General features: G+C 46.9%; 6 protein-coding genes across 6 annotated transcripts; 1 reads left to right on the forward strand and 5 right to left on the reverse strand.

The window, feature by feature from the left end:
- Positions 1 to 645: 645 nt before the first annotated feature.
- N7529_011935 (chitin synthase export chaperone) lies at positions 646 to 1,756 on the reverse strand (the record flags this gene model as incomplete). Its single annotated transcript, XM_057247461.1, has 3 exons — positions 646 to 831; positions 885 to 1,456; positions 1,519 to 1,756. The coding sequence occupies 3 exons, from the start codon at positions 1,754 to 1,756 to the stop codon at positions 646 to 648; spliced, it is 996 nt and encodes a 331-aa protein (XP_057092810.1).
- Positions 1,757 to 9,295: 7,539 nt separating this feature from the next.
- Positions 9,296 to 9,940, reverse strand: N7529_011936 (uncharacterized protein; the record flags this gene model as incomplete). The annotated part of the gene is made up of 1 exon (XM_057247462.1): positions 9,296 to 9,940. The coding sequence occupies one exon, from the start codon at positions 9,938 to 9,940 to the stop codon at positions 9,296 to 9,298; it is 645 nt and encodes a 214-aa protein (XP_057092811.1).
- A 1,270-nt stretch (positions 9,941 to 11,210) lies between these two features.
- N7529_011937 (uncharacterized protein) lies at positions 11,211 to 12,045 on the reverse strand (the record flags this gene model as incomplete). Its single annotated transcript, XM_057247463.1, has 3 exons — positions 11,211 to 11,240; positions 11,304 to 11,891; positions 11,932 to 12,045. 3 exons carry the CDS (start codon positions 12,043 to 12,045, stop codon positions 11,211 to 11,213), a joined length of 732 nt encoding a protein of 243 aa, XP_057092812.1.
- An 808-nt stretch (positions 12,046 to 12,853) lies between these two features.
- On the reverse strand, positions 12,854 to 15,388 carry N7529_011938 (arrestin C-terminal domain-containing protein; the record flags this gene model as incomplete). Its single annotated transcript, XM_057247464.1, has 3 exons — positions 12,854 to 13,540; positions 13,591 to 14,654; positions 14,713 to 15,388. 3 exons carry the CDS (start codon positions 15,386 to 15,388, stop codon positions 12,854 to 12,856), a joined length of 2,427 nt encoding a protein of 808 aa, XP_057092813.1.
- Positions 15,389 to 17,547: 2,159 nt separating this feature from the next.
- Positions 17,548 to 18,605, reverse strand: N7529_011939 (uncharacterized protein; the record flags this gene model as incomplete). Its single annotated transcript, XM_057247465.1, has 3 exons — positions 17,548 to 18,240; positions 18,362 to 18,487; positions 18,543 to 18,605. 3 exons carry the CDS (start codon positions 18,603 to 18,605, stop codon positions 17,548 to 17,550), a joined length of 882 nt encoding a protein of 293 aa, XP_057092814.1.
- Positions 18,606 to 19,413: 808 nt separating this feature from the next.
- Positions 19,414 to 21,168, forward strand: N7529_011940 (uncharacterized protein; the record flags this gene model as incomplete). Its single annotated transcript, XM_057247466.1, has 5 exons — positions 19,414 to 19,782; positions 19,937 to 20,044; positions 20,103 to 20,750; positions 20,803 to 20,935; positions 20,990 to 21,168. The coding sequence occupies 5 exons, from the start codon at positions 19,414 to 19,416 to the stop codon at positions 21,166 to 21,168; spliced, it is 1,437 nt and encodes a 478-aa protein (XP_057092815.1).
- Between the last annotated feature and the right edge of the window lie 107 nt (positions 21,169 to 21,275).

Here is a 21,275-nt window from a genome sequence, read left to right on the forward strand (position 1 = left end):
ACGTGGCCCGAACTGGGTTCCGGCTTTGCTCGGTCCGCCTTCCACAGCAGGAAAAATAACGTGACCTGATTGGCTACGCCTCTAATCAATTCTCGATACTTCCTACAGACCCTCTAGATCAACCTATCAAAGATAGGGACGGCCATTACCTTTTTCCCAAATCAACCTAGTGTTACCTCTTGACCCACGACGAGGCAGAGGAGTTCTGAGACAACAGCAGGTTTTTTTTTAACTCTGGCCGGACAAGCGTTTTGGAATCCGAGGTACATAGACAATGCGAGATGCGAGATATTAGGAATATCATGCAAATTGGCGGGCAATTTCCGAACTTTGTATTCAATGCCAGTCCGGAAATGGGGCCGTTACAGCTACGCTTATTATTTCCTATCAAAACTTGACCGGCGAGCGGAGAAAATGGAAGAAGATTTTTATGAACTGTGCTCCGATGCTAAAGGCTGATGTTCCGAGGTTGAGATTTCAATGAGTGTTTATTAAGAATTTCCATGCCCGAAACGATGCTTTAGCGCGCAAATATAGCTGGAGAAAATATGGAACAAAAGATAAATAAGATATCATGAAGTCAATGGTCACATGTACAGTGCAAAAAGAATAAAAATAAAAGAGGAATGCAAAGAGAACAGCCTCTCAGTAATTATGGTGGCCGTAGTTCGATGAGCGGTGGTGGTACATGCTGCCCGCATACTCAGAGTTGTTGTCCGGATACACAGTAGCCCGGCGCTCTTCCTCGGGCAATAGCTCCTTGACTTCCCAAGTGTTTGGCTTGACTCCGACAGAGAATTCCAGATCCTCCTTGGTAATTGAGTCCCAAAACTAAGAACCATTAGCAAGACCCACTCCAGCATAAGCGTGAAACGTTGACATACCTTGTAGATCATCATGACAGCCAGGAGATTACAGAAAGTAGCGAAGAAGAGACCGTCCAGGTAGTGCTGGACGTTGTTGCAGACGACATCGCTAAACTGATACAGGAGGACCTGTCCGATGATGAAGACCAACACACCGAAGGAGATGTGTCCGAGCGGCCAGCGGTCATCCAATGTGTTCGCAACCAGGAGCAGCTGCATAGCCAGGTATACCGCAATGCAGATGGCATTCAGTAGATAGAGCACAACGAATAAGCCTGTGGTGTTTTGGGGACCCATTGAGCCCCATGATTTGAAAGTGGCCAGTGAGATCACGAAGGAGAGTGCAAACATGGCAGCGGAAGGGACTCGAATCAGCCACACCGAGAGTGCTGTGCCATCCTCGTATAGCTGGAAGCCTACGAACCCGTTGACAAGGAGACAGGTACATAGCGCGGATATCAGGCCGTTTTGGACAGCCACGAAATACGGGAATGGCCCACTTCCTGGGGGCACCACCCCTGCATCAATGATGAGAGAAAAGATCGTCAGAGCTAGGTAGATGTAGAAGAATGTGATGATCTCTTTGCGACCTGGTAGTGAGAGTGGTTAGTCATTTGAACTCAATATCAGATGAAAAGGATATGCGACGAACCAACGGCAGTGAACTTGGACCTGACATGCAAGATCATAATCACAGTCATACTGAGCGCCAAGATATGCATGAAGGATGCAGCACCCTCAAAAATGATGGTATTTGCGACTTCGATGTTCCGCGCATAGCAATTGGAGATGAGGCCCGTAGACCCGGAGATTGTCGACGCCGGGCCTACCAGTGAGCACAAAGGCACCGGCGCCTTCTCGCATATCGTGTCGAACTGACCGAATCCCATGATGTCTGGCCACTTGGTGGGTGCGATGATAAACAGATGAATTTCGAGTTGCGGTGGGGTTGATCAAGGTTGAGAGTGGACGGCTGGTCTCCACAACGACGGGGTGGGACGAAGGAAATGACGGTATTTTGATCCCCAACAGCAGCGTGGCTCTTTCTGCACCCCGGTGCAGTTTCACTCGAATAACCCCTTAAAGCGAATGTTGAAGGTCGGATGCACCCCTTTGAGAGATTATGCGAGGGGGCTATGTCTCAGGTTTTGCTTTCAATATCACGGGACAATGGAAAAGGGTGTACTGTTTTTCCGTTACTTTTTTTGGTTTAGTGCCGTACGTTGCTAGGCCCTTTATTTTTATTTTTGTTCCCCAGAAGTGCTTAGTCACTCGGAAATCATTCGGGAACGCTAGAGCCAAACTGGAGTAGCTCGACACATGATTCGGGTCCGAGCTCGGCCCAAGCCGAACTATTGACTGCGCATACCGTTCAATAGTGCAAATAGTATATATTAAGGAGACACAATGTAGTGAGATTATACAGGGTCAAGGCACAGATGCTAATTTGAGAAAATGTGCGAACTTGAGACGATTGAGACTATACCGGACCCTCACGGCAAGCTGTCGAGACTACTGTTTTTTTTTCTCTCGTCTCCACAAGCCGGTAGATTTACGATTCGATAAGACTAGCTCGCATAACGTCTCCTTATACCATCGGTTTCAATTAGTATTATTGGACTGCTACCTAACAGTTCGATTCATATATTGTAGAGCATTATAAGGGAAATTGGAGATACCAGAGCTAGTTTCGGGCAGAAATATTATTATTTTTTTTGTCTTGCTTAAGCAATTCCGACTACCGACGCTAAACACAATCAGAAGTGTACTAGTTATGTAGCGACTACCGAATTATACTTGCCCTGCATGTGGGTTGACCTCTTGTATCCACACATATCACGACCTATGGCTGGCGCATTGTCGCACCATCGCCTGTTTTTCATTCCATCAGGATTTGCATGCCAATCCAAGACCTCCTGGAACATAATTGAGTTAGGATTTCTCACGTACGGAATAGATCTACTCCTTTTACTCATTTGCTCGCCTGACAAGTTTCCTAGTCAGTTTGATTGGATAATTTTTTTTTCGAGTTAGACAGGCACAAGCCCGCAAACCTGCATGGTTTTATATTAATGGAACCCGTTGCAGGCAACAAGGCCCGCTTGGTCATAGACTGTGGATCGCATTAGTTGCGCAGTCGCTCTTGCGAGGTTGAAAGCCTATAGTTACCGTGTTTGTTGCCCGATGATCGTCTTCCGAACAAGTTTGGAAGCGATCGAAACGAAAAGTGTCCACTGTTGGGTTTCATCTCCTGTGGGGCGTAAATATAGCTTCTGGAGATTTCGATCCTGGAGTAACCCAAACGCTCAAACCTTGTATTTTGCTTGTTGATCATCTGATTCGCGGCTTAAAGGTCACAAGCGCGGCAAAACCAAACGTCGTCACCCGTTTCTTTTTTCTTTTTCCTTTTTCTTTTTTTGCAGATCGGCAAGCATGTCTCCGGTCTTGTCGACGTTGCTGCCTTGAACGACTCTAATTTGTCAATCTTTTCCCTAGAGCAGTTCTGAATATTCCTTTGCCAAGCAATTGTCTCTAGCATTCGGCTCATGGTCTGATTTTCGGGATGTTTGTCTGTTTCGACTCTGATGTAGGATCAGCCACAAATTGTTCAGAAGCCCTTAATTCAAATAAGTTTCACCTCGGTCGGAATTCTCCATCGAAAACGGTTATGATGTGGTACAGAGGATGAGACCCGGGGCTCCTATCTTTTTTTTTTGTCGGCTTTTCAAACTAAAATAATAGTCAATAAGTTCCTCGGCTTGATTGGAGCCTTATCGCCCGCTCCGACTGCCCAACGCATCCTTTCTCCATTTTTCTAGCAAGCCCAACCTGGTGTGTGCCATGTACAAGGTTGCAAGGATCGTCACTGGACTCTTTCACTAAGAGTAATTCTCCGTGTTCGCCTGGCTCGAAGGTCAGGTCCAAGTAGGCAACTTATACTTCCGTTAAGTTCTCACCAGACGGGACTTTAGAGACTGCCGAAGGTAATTGTCTCATGCATGAAGATCCCGACTAGCGCCACGTGTGATTTGAAGAAGCATCAACGGCTGCGAGGAACCGCGTCGATCTCCCATCTACCCGATGTTTTATGGCCTCGTCATCTCATCTCTGACAGCCTTGGATAAGAAGACAAGTAAATAAGTAAATAAATAAACCGTCTCAACGGTCATACAGATCCAACCCACCCTTCGTGCAGGACCCGCTTTCTTGACAAGGATTTTTTAGGGGAAGGGATCTGAGTGGGGGAGAATGCCGTGCAGTACTTGTATACAGCGTTTCGAGCAGCTCCTTTAGATTTTCTTAGCAAAGTAAATAATAAAATAATAATTAAAAAATACCTCATTATTGGATCTTCTTTTTTTTTTTGTTTTGTATTAAACTGTTCCCACATGCCCTTGGGGCGTCATCGCATCCACTCGAACTACGATGTTTTGGTCGAGCTTTCATGTACCTGCAATCTTGTGAAATCTTCTATATATCTTCATGAATCTCCACGTTCTGCCTGCCACAGTTCACTCTGTCGCACAATTCCATTGAATCTGGTTATACTTCTCTTGCCATTGCAACTGGCCACCATCTCAATAACTCAATCCCGATGGGATCGCAATGTGCAACTATTACAAAATCTATTATATATATTCCGCTTGCAACAGTCCCTCAGCTCACTTCCTCCGCACCGAAATGGAAGGCACGAAAACCAATAGTACATGCAAGGACAGTCCCCACGACCGATTCATCGTGGTGATGGGCAAATGTATACTGTGTTCGTCAGGATGACCATTTTGACCCCCAGGGTACTCGGCACAAAAAAGAAGAAAAAGAACATGAAACTCGGATCGATAAGGACTTCCTCAAGTTTGTCATCCCGCTTTCTGCTGTCCATGGTTCTGGTGGATTGCACATCATTCGTCAGGAACTGTTCGGATACAGCCGACCAAAACGGCGGCTCCAGGGCTCTCGTGGAATATTCCAAATCAATAATGTGACCATGATCGACAACTATTTCGAGGAGAAAAAATCTGATTCTCTTGCAGTGGGGACAAGTCGTGCCATTTTAAACTTTTCCACGGTTCTACTGCATTTTCCGATACTCTGGAGTATTGGATTTGGGGGCTTTGGATTGTCATTGGCTTTGCAAGTCTCTATACTTTTTTTGAATTTTCTCGATTACTTCTTTGTTTCTCTTAGCGTTTACTTTGTATTGTTTGGGGCGTTCGATCTTGACATTGAAGTCTCAGAACTGTTTTTTTTTTTTTTTTTTGGCTCTTTCCCCCCTCCCCCCCGTCCGGAGATTGTACCCTATCGTTCATTTGGAGGATTTTGAAGCGCTTGAACTTATTTGTACTAGATTCCCTGTATTATTATGTATCAATGACATTTGACCAAATTTTATTTTTTTTCCCACGTAGTCCCTAAATCACATGCTTGTTCTGGAATCATGCACACGGCACAGATATCTTTTCCTCGTTCTCTCTGACTGGCCTCTAAAGGCGTTCGGACCCGAAATTCCAAAGCTGCGCGATTCATTCATACAGTCTAGGTCCTCAGGGGCCGCATGCGCGACGTGGTTGTTCTTTCTTCCATCAAATCCCGCCATACCCAGGGGTTGGAAAGGGGGGTTGTCCCCAACCATAGTGGGTTTAGAAAAAAAAAAAAAAGAAATATGACAATAACCGAGCAACTTCCGGGACACTTAGACCGTGCCATCGATTAATTATTTCATACAAGACTAAATCCCCGCAGAAAGACCACTATCTTCAGAAGGTCGCCTAGTCCAGCTTGGTCCGCTTGCAACGGCCAAGCATTCTCTCCGATAGAGTCCGTGCTTTTCGCGATAGCCCGTAAGTTGTGGATGGCAAGTTGTTAATGAGACAAATCTCCTATTCGCTATCCGTTGAGGTAATTAGATTATCTTTCCCAGCAAAAACCCAAAGCTACATCGTTAGAAATCCACGCAATCTCGGAATCTCCGTGCGCTTCGGGGGCACCGATAGAACAAGTACCATCAAATTGTAGAGCTTCATCACCATGCACACCCCCTGCAGCAAATTTATACTACGTTGCCTGGTTCGTGCTTTCCCGAGTTGACTTCCTCTTTCATCAATGCGTGCAGCGTCTATCTTGCTTTGCATCCCTGCAACCCCCCACCCCTGCAATGCCCCCTGCAACCCCACTGTTTAACCGATACTAAATGCTAAAAGGTTGTTTTCCGGGTATTGGCATCGATATTAGCCAAAGTATTGGGAATACATGACCAATTCATGCCCAGTTCAGTCCTATTATGGCCACATACTGTAACTTTCGCAACGTACCGGCCCCGGCGCGGGACGGCAGGGACCAAATATAACAATGGAGGGGGGATGGAAATCTATGATGCAATATAGTGCTAGGGCCCCAAAAGCCAACTAGGTATGCCACGAGGGTCCATTCGAGGTAACCGGTTAGGGTTTTGGTCCCGAGAAGCCCGAGGTAGTGGATCAACGGCTGTTAGATGGAACCCCGAAACAGGGACCATGGGTCAATTGAAGCTGAACCGTGCGGGACTGGTACGGACAATTGTTTGGAACTATTTCCTGCACCACTAGTACGGCCAGTCAAGATAGAGAGAAATCAAGCTCTGGGCTCTGGGCTCTGGGCTCTGGGCTCTGGCGCTGGTTAGCCTGTCTTGCACATGCACATTCGTATGTTTTCCCTGATACGTCAATTCTAAAAATTATCGAAACCGGACCGACTTATCTAAGTTTCTGCTCCTTCCGCGCTAAGGCTGTGCACATTCGCCATTTCCCGACATGAGCTGCATTTAATCAAAAGCCAAGGCCAATGCGTTGTTATTTGTGTATTAGTACAATTATATGCTTGACTTTGTCAATTATCAGGGAAAGTAGCTCAATAGTCAGTCTTGGTTGAGCTTGTGTGCCGTGGCAGGCGCTTATTGGAAACTGACACGCACGAATAATAGGCTGTGATATTAACATGGTGCGTTGGGAACTTTACGTACGGAGTACCTTTTCCAGACTTCTTATTATGACATCCCTGAAGATTATGGAAATCATGCTTTCGGCTGAATCGGGTAAGTTGCACGGATGATGATCTCTGGCTAAGCCGAGGACTTTCAGTTTAATTTCCTTTTCTTTGTTCTTGGGTGGATCAATGGCTGCTTATGAGTCTAGAGTCATGTAACTATATTGTGACCCTACTGTGATTGTCCTTGATAGTAAATTAAATTGGGAAAGGTCCCAGCGTAAATTTGTGTCTAGACTTGCATCTTCCAATATTAGTTTTTTTATCGAGCTAGCAAGCTAGCATGGCTTAGTGCTTTCACATGTTCGCAAACATGTTCACAGCCAATGTCTACTCTATCTAGTTCAACGACTGTGGCGCGAATAGCCACATATGAGGCTTGGTGCTTGGGACCTGGCTAATTTCAACTGTGATAGTGGCTACATATAAATATGTACTTTATTATCATTTCCACAATTGAACTACCGATAGAGACCTCATTTCGGTGAGATTATGCAATTAAATCGGTCGGTCTGTAAGTAAAGCCCGTCCACTCAATAGAAGCGAATAAGAATATCAAAAGAGGTTTCTCAAGCGGCACAAACTTGATTCTTGCCTAGTTGTCCCTGGCTCGGCGGATATTATTGGTGGCGGCAGAATAAATTGGGCAACGAAACTATACTGGGTCGCATGTTATTGGGTATAGTTCCAATTCATTTATTTTAATGAGATATGAAACGGATTTTCTAGGCTTTCCCTGTAGCTCTGAATTGTGTTCGTGCGGTCCTATTCCGAGGGTTGTACATTAAACGAATGTTTCATAACCTTCAAAGAGCGAAGAGGATTCTAAGTGTACATCGTGGACATTGGAGATTTGTAGTCTGGAAATTTGAACATCTCCAACCTAAACTCCACCTAAGGCTCTAATAGCATTAACGGTTTCTCCACGTCTAGCACTTTTTACAATTTGGATCAGATAATTTTGGGATGTGAGCCCTAGTCGAAAATTCAACCCCAAGCAAGCTACCTTCATATGTGACAAATGTAGATAAACCCCATAGAGGAATATTTCAATCACAACAAACAACACAAAAATCTCATCTATGGCCCTCAACTACAGGTTATAACCGAATCGAATTTTCCGGGTGGAGTCCCGAAGCCACAGCCGTAACCCACCTTCCAAGGTTCCAGAGAGGGTCATGATACGTAATATTAAGATCGATAACGAATAAAGCAAAGGATCAGATCGGCAGTGAGAGCAAATCCCGGCATTTGTGGCTAGCAATGATTAGTTCGAACGTCTTGTTTCAGGAGTGCGGAACCCCATCCACCTACGATCTGTTGTCTTATCTAGAACGGAGATAATCCCGTCTACACTCCACAACAAGACAGACGTAGAAAAATTGTATGCGATATGCGGTTTTTTATACACGTGGATCATGCCATCATCACAGTCGATCGTCGCTTGTGACTAGAGCAAGATGCGCGTGTTATGCAAGTCGCCCCCCACAATCTATATCCGGGTCCATTATGTCTCATGCACAGCAATCACATAATTGACTACCGCTCCGATTCGAACCAGCCCAGCGCTAATGGAAGGATCTAGAGTGGAAATTTCTATCACCGGAACGCTTCCCATTCGACAACAGCTTTGCAACCAATCAATTGGTTAATCAATATTAACCATGCTATGACACGTAGCGAGATAGGACGCTCAAGTGCCGTTCACTTCAGGGATAATGTAACGTGTCCACTCCTCGCTTCAGCCAGAATGGGGTGACTCCAGGACTGTCGAAGGCTCGGTATTCTGATTGCCTGGAACCTAGAGCCAGCCGAGAGTTGCAATTTCAATCTATTTTACATATATTGTGCCACCTTTTCCTGGGAGGAGGGAAAGTAGCTTAGATTCCAATGGGACGCACTATTCATGCAGGGATTTTGAAGCGTGTAACGGCAAGTATATATTTTACAACTGTATGCGTCGGTGTGCCTACAATATACGAACATGAACAAGCTTGAGGGCGGGATGGCCCGCTTTGAATGGATTGACATCTTTAGTTTCTACTTTGAGATGGGGCAGCCCGGTGTGGAGAACGGAGTGGCAATTTGGTACTACAGAACGTAGTCATTGCAGATCATTGTAGATGCCGAGGTGCTAGATCTATAGTTATACCCAGGCAACTGAAAGTTTGAATCGTAAGCGTTGGGCCTTCTCTACGTTGTATACTTCTATAGATACAGTGAGCCTATAGAAGCCCTCGGACGATTGATTATTGAAAAACAACAAATTCTTGTTGGCCATAGCAAAATTAGCAATACGCAATGCGCATCCACCCAGGATATCATAAAACAAAAGCGTAGATGAACAAGGCACACATAATCCCCCCCCCCAAGGCATGAAAAACACCACCCTCCATCCTTAGTCTCCCCTAGAAACGAACCTCGGGCCTCATAGCAAGCGTCTTCTGCACAAACGGTGGTGGGAGCGGGCTATATCTTGGACCAGGCTTGCCCGTGATCCCGTGGTTCGGGATTGGAAATGGCAGACTCGGTAGATCCCCGATGTTCAAATTTAGAATTGAGGATGCTCTCTTGGTATCAAAGGCTAGACTTTTGCGTCTTGCGCTTTTGGAGGTTACTGTTGATACAGACGTTTGGCTTTGGCTTGGGGATAAGCAGGATATGGTTATCAAACTGCTCAGATGGTAGAATGTCTCTTCTTCTTCTTCTTCTTCTTCTTCTTCTCCTTCTTCTTCGTCCTCCTCCCTTTCTGGTTGTTGAGTCGCTCTGTCTGGGGCGGTTTGCTTTGTTTCTGGCTTTGCAGGTATCGCTGGTTCGTGTTGAGCGATGCTTGATGTGTGGCTCGCAGTGGCTGCTAGCAGGGCTAGCTCGTTGACTGTCGTTTCTGATTCGTCACACGAAGCCGTTGTGGTGAAAGTGATGTCGGGCATTTGCGCTTTGTCTTCAATTTCGAGTATTGGACGTCCACTGGCTGAGTTTGATGGCAATGATGTGGTCTCTGCATCGGATCTCGGTCGTCGAAGCCACAGCTTCCGGAGAATGAGGAGAAACATGGTGTGCAATCGATGCAAACCTAGTTCAAATTCGATAATCAGCGTTTTGAGCTAAGGAAACAAATCCCAGATATTCACTCACAAGGCCAGCGAGATCCAAAGTGATATATAAACTTATATAAAAACTTATATTGTAAGTCGAATTTCACCGCGACGTTCGGGACATCCCAAACAAGTCTCGGAAATGTCCTGCATACCCAATATATATACCCCATCTACCCCCGAGTCCAAACCAACAAAGATCTCAATAAGCCCGAACCCGAAAGAAGTCTGTGCAGCATGCAGCCCAACTAGATCTGAAACACCACCCAGAACCAGGGTGTAAATCTTAAAAGCAAACATTAGTGTATCGGCAGATGAGCATAACTGTGACTGGCGGAGCTTAAAAAGTGGACATTGAAAATACTGCTTCTCTTGTCGAGCTGCAGTATATCAGATAGATGGATATGCATGTATCCAGTTGAGTATGATATCGTTTGATTTTTAATGATAGATCAACTCTGGATTTGAGTTTTGAGGTTTGCAAACGGGCATTGGGGTTCATGCGCACTGATCGCTGGGATGCATACGTTTGCGCCCCCGCGATTAGGTTCTATTAATGAATTGATCTGACTGCGCTCCCCGTTTGTGGATTTCGGTCTGTGGATCGGGCGTTAGGGCTGGTTTGCAATGTTGTTGTTGTCCACAGGTAGAGCCGTCTTACCTTTATTAATGTGCGGTACCATGGATTGATCAACGTTCGGCGGGGCATGGGCGTACCATGTTACTAAGACCTCCCGAAAGATATGCGGGCTGCGCTATAGAGATCTATATATATGAGACCATATGTAGCCTTGAGAGTGTGAGTGACCCAGCGGTCGTCTGTTGACAAAAGCGGTCTGCAAAAAAAGATAAATGGGGCCTAGCCGGGACTCACCCGGGACCTCGCACATACAGCCTTTCAAAGGTTGGAGAATCCTCCGCTTGGATTCGTTAGTATAATTTAGCTATGGATCTCGGTAATTGGGGACTCACAAGCGCGAATTACACTAACTAAACTAACAGCCCTCGGTTAGGGACAGGGCTGGGGACAGATCACTTTCGGGATGTAGTTGTGATCTACGGTGGTGATTCACCCCTTAATTAAAACCAGTACAATGCAATGTCATTTGAATAACTCCCGGATCTGTTCGTGCTAGTTCATATCTTATTGCGCTCGGATTCATACCGATCTCCCATCACAGCCCAGCCCAATCTGCAATGGCCAGACCCAGACTCGAGAAACACCATCCTATTTAGGATCGCGCACCATGCAGTACAACTAGAAACAAGTCAGTACCATCCCGAAATCGCCACCGAACCCCAAACCTAAACATAAACATACCATACAAGCATCCTCTCCATCCCGACACTCCATCTCTTTTCTCATACTAAAGCCCATCCGCTCATAAATCGCCACATTGGGAACGCTCTTCGAACTCTCCAAGTAACACTTCACGCCCTCCCTATCCGCCTTCTTCGTAACAGCCTCAAACAGCAATCTCCCAACACCCCTCCCCTGCGCCTCAGGACTAACAGCAACAATGTTACAGAAATAGTAGCCCTGCGGATCATCCCAGATAGCAGCCTGGGCCTCCGCCTGCCTCTCTTTCCAAATCCAGTATCTATTCGTCCGCAGCCCACCGCGGCCAAAGTACCGGATGTTATTCAGCAGCTGGTTAAATGATAAACTCCATGATTGGAACCAGCTATACCAGCTCTCGGGCTGGGTGCTTGGGTGCGGTGCTAGCCAGCATGAAACGCCTAGAATAGGACTGGTCTTGTCTGTTGATTCTTTGGCGACTTGGAACAGCGCATTGTTGATACCCCAGTTGCAGCGCACAGATAGAGAATCGTAGTTTCTTTGTTTGTTGAACTGTTTTATACCGGAAACGTAATCGGCCCGGAGACCCGTACGAGAGTGGATGTTAGTCTGCTACAGGGTCTTTGACTTGAAAATCGGGGTCTCTCACCTTTGATTCGTCAAAGACCCATTTGAAATATGGATCGTCTGCGAAAGCCTGCTGGATGACTTCGATGGCACCGGGAATATCAGCCACAGTCAGATCGACTACTTCGATAGCCATTTTGGCTTAGTGAAGAAAATGAAATGCGGGTTGATGCGAATCGGATCTCGATACGAGAAATTGCTCCGCTGTTGGAGTTTGAAGAGTTGCCGAGTTTTATTACTTTTCGCTGGTTTCATATGTTATCAGGTCTGCTTTTCGAGGGCTTTCGTGCTGTGTGGTCAGCCGAAGTTTGTGCTATTGCCTCTACAAACAAGTTGGACCTATCGGCGTTATTTGTGAAGAGCCGGGATACGCTAGGTAAGCATGCAGGGATCGGATCCAACCGTCGGGATCTTTGATAAGTAGTTTGGAAGAGGTGTAGAGGCTCAAAATGTTGAATAGGAAACGTAATTGGAGGGAAGAGAAAAAAAAAGACCGTGACAGTTACGGACCAGGCCTCTGAGATGTGGGGAGAGCTAAACCATGGAAGGCAGTTCGATGCGTTCTTATCGATGACACACCGTTCTTATCGCGCCAGGGCTGGAGGACCCTCCCAAGTCTTTTTATACTCTGAACACTTCCAACTCGCTACAGAAATGTGTCGATATACAAAATCCAAATATATGACCTATTTCACCTCTAAACGCCACAGTATCAACCAAGAAAAAGTACAGGACAGCCGGTCCTTGACTGGAAAATTATGCAAAACAAACACACAAGTCCCAGAGGGCAAAATTAATCCAAAAATCAAAGTGGTAAACCCCCAGATCTAAAGAATCGCTGGAAAACATGTGCCCACACCCAGTTCCGATATGAACAGTAGCGTAAATTCATCAGAAATCATGACGTTTGAAAGACCAGCCAGAAAATACCTAGGTGTCTAGGATCACTGGAAATAGTCTTCGATCCGCACCCATTCACGTGGTACATCCATACTACGATTAATACGGCCGCCAGGGGTGAGTGGGACATCCACACGGCCACGGCCACGATCGTCGTCTTCATTCTCCTCGTAGAAAGAAAGTCTGGAGAAATAATCCTGTAGCACGGCTTCGCGGTCACCACCAACGATAGTAGTGTATTCTGGTGGGGGTGTCATGAGAGGCGGGGCGGGGGGCACGTCCTCGAAGGCAGGCGGGGCATAAGACGGCGCGCGGAGGAGATGCATGGGGCGAGGCGGGGTGGGCGTGTCACGGTCATTTGGTGGCGTGGCGAGGTGTGCCTGGGGTGGTCTGGCGAGGCCGCCTGAGCCGCTCGTGAAGCTGCGCGAGAAGGTGTGGCCTGTTGAGCCTCTGCGGGCGAGAGTCGCGAGGTTGGGGTTGCTGTCTTCGCGGTCTGAGCCCGCTGGGGCGATTGTTGGTTCGCGGGGGGCAAGGGAAGCCCCTGGACAGCCGCATTCGAATTCTTGAGCTGGCGGGGAGGGGTCTGCGGCTGGTATTGTGTAGGCTGGGAGGTAGATGTTTGCTTGGGTTGCTTTGCAGGAGAGGATGTGGAAGGGTGAGTCGATTGAGATCTCGAAGTGTCTTCTTTTTGTGGGGTCTCTTTCGTCGACCTTGGATAGACGGAGGACGATCTGTGGTTTGTTAGTTGTGTGATACGTGGAGATGGAGGGAGTTGGCGTACCTTAATCCAATGGTTGATCTGGATGTTTTCATATGTGGTATCGAAATGCAATCGCTGGCCTTCATCCCGGCCCTTCATTTCGTGGCAACTCGGCAATTGCACGTTGAATTCCATCTCTGTAGGACCGACACCAGAATCATTTACTAGGTTGCCCAACAGGTTCGTCCGATTGCGATCCACAATCTCCTGTCCTGCAGCTGCCGCCGCACGATGGTCCCAGTCGATACCACCGCCTGCAGTCACACGCATAGAGCTACCGGGGTACGTGCTCACGCTGGAAGAGTCTGCTCGTTTCTCGAAAAGTAGCACCTTTTTCGCGGGCTGTAATCGATGCACACTCTTGTCGGCAGTCCAATGCTGGACATTTTCCGTCACGTATACTTTAATTCTGTGGCATTCCACTTTCGCCAACGGTGTCAACTTAAACGCAATTGGAATCTGCGAGCCCAGCGGGAAGGACTTTCCCGAGATAACGATGTCATAGTGAAGCTGGTCTTCCCAGTTGCGCGAGATCGCAATTGGCTCGACTTGTTCTAGCGAGCCCTCGGCTGGAGTGCGGATCACAGGGATTTCCATGGTGCCGAGAAGGTTTGGTCGGAATGCACCCGATCGTTCCACCATTGCTTCCAGGTCATACTTCACGGATCCCAGGTCCGTTTTGATTGTCTCTGGTAATGATCCATCGATGGGAAATTCAAAGCTATATAGATAGTCGCCCACAGGGAACATACGGTAGTTGCGCTGGGGTTGGGTCTGGCTAGTTGGGGGCTCGTTCTTGCTAAAGCTGCGTGAGTGGCCACGGTTGGACTGCAGAGATAGACGCTTGGCTTCCCGGGTCGTCGGCGGAGCGAGTGTGGCGGACGAGTTGCGATTGGAAAACAGTTCTCGGGTTGTCATTGTTACTCCCTCCTTGCCGGGGACGGCGGATATAGGTTTGGCATGCTGGTAGTAGTGCGCACCGTAGTCATTCTGCATGAGCGCGGTATCGCCATGGTTGAAATATACCACGCCATGAGTGAACAAATCTTTCTTATCGTGGAAGTGAATTTTCTTGGGTGGGATACCTAAATTCAAAGTCAGTTGAGTTCATATAGAACAAAGCTATAATAGTGTAGACGATACCATCTGGCCAGTCGGTTTGGGCATGGCCACGGAAGCAAACAGAGATCTTCTTAATCTTGATGCATTTCGTAACCTTCAAATGTATTTGCCCCCGCAGAATGGCCGACTTTTTACTACTCGGGTCATGCTGGTCATAACCTTGCAGATATAGGACCGGTTCAGTAAGGGCGATCCCGACAGAAATTCCACTTCCAGTGGCCACAATCTTCTCGTTGTGTAGCGGAGCGAACGGAGTTGCCAAATCGGGGGTTGAGGCATGATCCGGTACTGCCTGGGGCAGAAACTCTGTGGCAGAAGACGAGTCGGATCGCATTTCGGGGTCCAAGTCGAAGGAAGTTGAGGCTGTCGGCGACAAGATAATCTCCGAAACTGGTCGCACACCGCGACGTGGGGTAGGACGTAGGGACGGTGCCTGGACTCCGGACGAGCGCAAGCGAAGGAATCGCTTTGCGTTTTCACGTGGGCCCGCCAGTTTTCTTATGATTGAGTCTCGGCGACTTCGTTTAGGTAAGTCCTCTCTCTCAATGTACACAGTCTGCGCCGACCGTGTGAGTAGATTGGATATTGATTCTCCTAGCAATGGAGTTCCGGTGAAGTTGGAAGGCGGAGTGGGGTTACTAGATGCCGACCGCGAGGAGAACTGCGCCGGCAAAGGTATTATGTTAGCTCCCATCATCTTGATGATCTCTTGGGCATCGTTGAAAAGGCCCGAAAATTGTTCACGAGGGTATGTGAATTGTGAACGTAGTAGATTGGGCCACAACAAGAGGCTCAAATAATAAGGAGCTATGTACTCTGTAGGACAAAAACGTACCTAGATCTATAATCTTGTGAGACCTTTTTTTTTGATCCCTTGAATCCCTTCAATGTAAGTAAGGGAGAAGAAATGGAATTCTCGGGGAGTTGACTTCATAAGCAACTCCTCCACTTCAAATGATCATCGTGCAGATCTCAGCTTCAAGGTGTAGGATTGGCTAAGACAATTGTGGTCCTATGCTTCTTCCTTGATCTATTATTTGAGTATGTGGCGTCAGATTTGTAATACCGATCACATATAATGCTGGGATGTATATAGACCTCAAAGAAGACTGAAATAGGGGACGAACTGCTGTTTTAAATTTTACGAAGAAATTGATTTCTTGATGACAACACGATTGAAACACGGGGGTTCATATCCGGCGATCCGGCCAAAAGTTGATTTTGGCTCGGCATTTCTCTTCCTTTGCAATATTTCCCCTGTGCTATTGGTCTCACTTTTTAGCTTGTGGAGAAACATTCCAATCCACACGGTCTAGGCTATATGAGAGAGAAAAAAGAAGAAAAAAAAAGCCTCGGATCTCACGGCCCTCATGAGCTTAGTAGTATCGAATGCTCCTCGGCTTTACGGCCTGTGTCAAATGTACCAACGCCCCGTTTTGGAGGATGTGAATACGGGTATGTCGGCCTCTTGGAGACTTAGCCTTAAATGCGGGGATAGCGGCTCAGATGCACCTCTTCACGTGAGGGTAATGAATTGCGTGGCACGCTCGTCGCTGTTTCTAACGAACCTTGCCTTATACATTAAAAGTCTTGGATTTTTACCGAGTATATCCAATATTGTATGTACTTTATATTTAGCCTTCCCATGGGTTTGCCCTAAAAGTATATTTATGACCCCCTAAAATGTAGGTGATACCATGGAAGTCTTGACTTGGATCGTGGAGTGCCAACCTTGCTTAAATAGATGTTACTATGTTGATTTGTATATTCATCTTAGGTGTAGATGGGATCATAGAGAAGATATATGATCGTACAATGTTTATTATACTACGTACTGACTACCTCAAGAATTTTGTATGGGTCTAGAGTCCTGAATGGTCGGAAGTCATCCCCCCTCGGAAAAAGAAGACGATCTTACACAAAATACAGTGTCTACCTACATACAGTATGTAGACATAGGGCATTGCTATATGACGACAGTCTAGCATGTGTTACCTGCGTACATCGATTGTACACTTACGGAGTACAAATATTGTATGATCATATATTATACTAGGCATATGCACTACTTACACATAATTACTGAGCATAGTACGATAAAAACCCTCAAAGCGGGTCCGTGCCGTTTGACTATGACCTCATCACAAGCCACATATATCGGCCTATTTCGGGAAACACTCCCCGTTTCCCCCCAATTCTCATCTGTTGTCGATCTCACTTTAAGTTGTTGCCCTATGGCCTACGTCATTGTCGTTCTTAATTTATTCTACTACATTATACTACTGATATAGCTTTTTACAATATGTATCTTTGACGCTATGACAACTGTCACACCAACACTGTGGGTTCATGCGTTTCATGCGCTGTGCCTGTGGGCCTAGATGCTCTGACACCTGTATACCGGTGCAGACATGGATTCAATATTGAACAGTGGGGTCCCGAGGTCATTCTAAGGCGAGGTCATACTAGATTTTAGCTTGTATCAAATGCGTGTTTGGCTATAATCAGCTATACTTTTTACACACTCTACTAATTAGACCATCTAAGTATAATTCCTAGCTTTGCTTGGAGTTACTTAGAAGGGTAACTCTCGTTTATTCATGTTCCACAATACCAAGTCAGCCCACACACATATATATGCAAGTAAAGAGACAATGCAGTTCCAAGACATCAATGCCCGGTTTACGATCTTCTGGTCACGCCCTATGTCATAGATCTAAGCTTATGTAGTACCACTACTAGTGCAGATTGCAAATACATGCAGATTATAGGATAACATTTCCCCAATCCCCCCACTGCTCTCTCTGCTTTATTTGAACTGCATACAGATTTTAACTTAAGACCCCCTCTTTTGCTTTAATTGAACCAATTATCATCCAACTCATTGACATTCATCAAACTATCACCCTCCAATTGATTGAAGTCCCCCCCGTTCTCCCCGAAATTGTCAGTGTCCAGGAAGAGATCGTCGAAATTTGATTCCGCCGGGCCCATGAAATCTTCCGTCCCATTACCCTGTCCCGGGAAGGTACCCTCATCCCCTTCTGTTTTCTGCAACTCCATATCAAATGCACCGCCACCGGTAGGGGCAGGTTGTGGAGTGTTTGACTTGTCGGCGCCTGAGGCTCCAAAGTTTGATCCCGATAGGAAAGCTTGATTACCCATGTCATCGTCGTTGAAGTCCAAACTGAGACCAAAGTCATTGGTGCCACCGGCATTCAGGACCGAATCAAATGTGAGATCCTCATTTGTTCCCGGGAATGATACGGGTGCATTGGTATCTTTTTCTTCTTTGACGGGTACCTGATCTTCCTTGGTTTCGGTTTTGGTCTCTGCGGGGGCCGGTTGGCTCACAGAGGCGCCCTCTTCTGATTTGAGTGGCGCTTCAACATTGTTGCCCACTGCGGGGGTTTCAGTTGATTGAGGCTGTAATTCAGTTTTGACCTGCTTATTATCATCACTCATGACCACATCTTGGAGCGGTAGAGGTGCAGCGCTGGTCGCCTTGAGAGCCTCGTAGTCTTTTTCCAAGTAGGCTTTGGCGATGAACTGCCGACCGTCAGAAATCAATACATAATATTATTATTATTGTTATTAATATGGAACAAAAAAAAGCAAATATTGACCGATTTGAAATAACATGCAGATATGGAGACATGGAGTCACTTACTATTTGTTCTGATAGGTTATCCAGGGCATTTTGGAAACTATCATGATACAAGGGAATGGATCGTTGTAGATGGGTTCTCGATGGCATTGAACCGGATTTGCGGAATAAGCGACCTGTGTCAATGAGCTAGAAGCTGTCAGATCCTGTGCCAGGAGATCTGTTTTCAAAGTCAATGCCTTACCGTTCGCTCTATTATGCTTGAGAGCTCTGTAAGAGACTCTGGGTTTGAATAACTGGTAGCCATGGTAAGGGATAGAAGAGTTGAGAATATAGATCAAGATGATATGTTCACTAAGAGAAAAAGGAAACAGAAGAAGAAAAAGAAAAGAAAAGATACGTAAAAGAAAAAGGAGAATAGATATCTATAGCTGAGAGTAGGCTGAAAGTAGTCGAGAAAGCAAAGAGAGGGAAATATGAAATAGCGAAGGTATTGGAAACTAAACCCTTTCGGGTAAAGTGTCGCTCCCCTCCACCCCTGGCGGTTAAGACTCCCTTTACTCTGTTCTCTTCTTCGACTTCTTTTTCTTTCTATCTCCTACTTCTTTTTTTTCCTTCTTCCTTTTTTTCCTTTTTTCCTGTTTGGATTTCTAGCTTCCCTCTCCCGTTCAGGGATTTGCATGCTTTGATTTCTTTGAGCATTCTTCCCGCTTCTACTTTTTTTTTGTTGGGCTTTCAGCTTCAACCTTTGCATCTCCATCTCCGACCGTATCAAGTTATTACCGTTACTACAAGCAAGTCATCTCTCCGCAGATAGTCTGATCGAAAAAAAACCCCGGATCCTATTTCAGTGTCTTCTTGCAGCACTGTTTATAGTGTTCTTTGTTTCCAGGTCTTATTGGACTGTTCTTTCCCCCCGCCATTATACTACGACGACGTATATTTTCCGGTCTTATTTGCGATTGTGGCTTTCACCGACCTGCAGTGTCTCAACCCCCAAATTTGACAGATCACCCAATACGGGGCCCAGTCTAACATTTAACCCGTCCGACATCCGCTTCGCTCACTCTTGATAATCTTTGGCCTATACTTTCATCTTATCCAAAGCTTTCACAATGGCTGAAAACGCCCAAGCCTCGACTCCCACCTCGCTGCCAGCGCCGGCTGTCGGGAACCAACAGTACGATGCTCCTCAGGGAAACGGCCAGGGCAACCCCTCCCACATGCCCCCGCCCCCGCGTCCTCCTGTGATCATTCCCCAGAATAACAACCCGATCCCCACTGCCATGACTTCGCCCATGTCAGGGGGCGCCATGATGTCCCCCACAAGTGCCGGAGGATATGTCCGTCGAGCGGCTCCGGAGCCCAACAAGAGAGCCCTCTACGTGGGTGGATTGGATCCAAGGGTTACTGAGGATATTCTCAAGCAGATCTTCGAGACCACCGGCCACGTGCTCAGCGTGAAGATCATTCCCGACAAGAATGTGAGTTCTCCTGAGGGGTATCCCCTGCATATTACCCCTCCCCCTGATTGATTGGCTATGGGATCTGGAATTGCCATCTGTTCAAATAATTCGTCCATACTTTTGGACTGCTCTTGAGCACGAAGACGTTGTCTAACCATTTTACTCAAATCAGGGACAATTCACTACCAAGGGCCATAACTACGGCTTTGTTGAGTACGATGATCCAGGTGCTGCTGAGAGGGCCATGCAAACCCTGAATGGACGCAGAATCCACCAATCGGTTAGTTTCCAATTATGTCTATTTGTTACCTTCTAATTATAGTCTAACCTTCTATCAGGAAATCCGCGTGAACTGGGCATACCAATCCAACAACACGAACAAGGAGGACACCTCTAACCATTTCCACATCTTCGTCGGCGACTTAAGCAATGAGGTTAACGATGAGGTGCTCACCCAAGCATTCTCTGCCTTTGGCTCAGTATCGGAAGCACGTGTTATGTGGGATATGAAGACTGGTCGCTCCCGTGGATATGGCTTTGTTGCTTTCCGTGATCGCGCCGAGGCAGACAAGGCTCTCAACTCGATGGATGGTGAATGGCTCGGTTCTCGCGCCATTCGCTGCAACTGGGCGAACCAGAAGGGTCAACCTTCCATCTCCCAGCAGCAGGCCCTGGTTGCTATGGGCATGACACCCACCACCCCATTTGGCCACCACCACTTCCCTACTCACGGCATCCAGAGCTACGACATGGTCGCCCAACAGACTCCCCAGTGGCAGACTACTTGCTACGTCGGCAATCTCACACCTTACACCACCCAAAACGATCTGGTCCCTTTATTCCAGAACTTCGGTTACGTTCTCGAGACTCGCCTTCAGGCTGACCGTGGCTTTGCCTTCGTGAAGATGGATTCGCACGAGAATGCTGCTTCTGCAATTTGCCAATTGAATGGTTACCAAGTCAACGGTCGTCCTTTGAAGTGCAGCGTAAGCTATTCCCCATATGAAACATTGAAGTCTAATTCACTAACGGTTACAGTGGGGTAAGGATCGTCCTCCTACTGGTCAATTCGACAACTTCTCCCCCGCTCAGGGTAATGCCGCTCCCTTCGGTAACACCCCGCAAGGGTTCTTTCCCCAATACGGCGGTCCCGCCAACCCTATGAACCAAGGTAAGTCTAACATATGATACCCTGTATCCCGACATTTGCTTACCGATATACCAGGTCCTGCCCCTGCTGGTCGAGGCTGGGATCAACAAGCCAACAACTTCAACGGACCTGCCATGGCCGGCCAGGCCTATCCTCAGGCAGGTAACGCCGGAGGCTACGGCCGTGGCCAGCCTATGTCCCCGTCCGGCAACTGGGACCAGTCTAACAACTTCAACGGAGGCTACCAGGCGTAGCTCGGTTCTTCGTGTCAGTCAGTCGGCTCCGGTCATACTTAGATATGCATGAGCCGGCATTGACTCACAGAACCAAGTTGTCTTGCATCTCTTCTGTGTTTCTTTCT

The sequence above is a fragment of the Penicillium soppii genome, assembly GCF_028829465.1.
Source record: "Penicillium soppii strain IBT 18220 chromosome Unknown utg000010l, whole genome shotgun sequence".
Taxonomy (NCBI): Eukaryota; Fungi; Ascomycota; class Eurotiomycetes; order Eurotiales; family Aspergillaceae; genus Penicillium; species Penicillium soppii.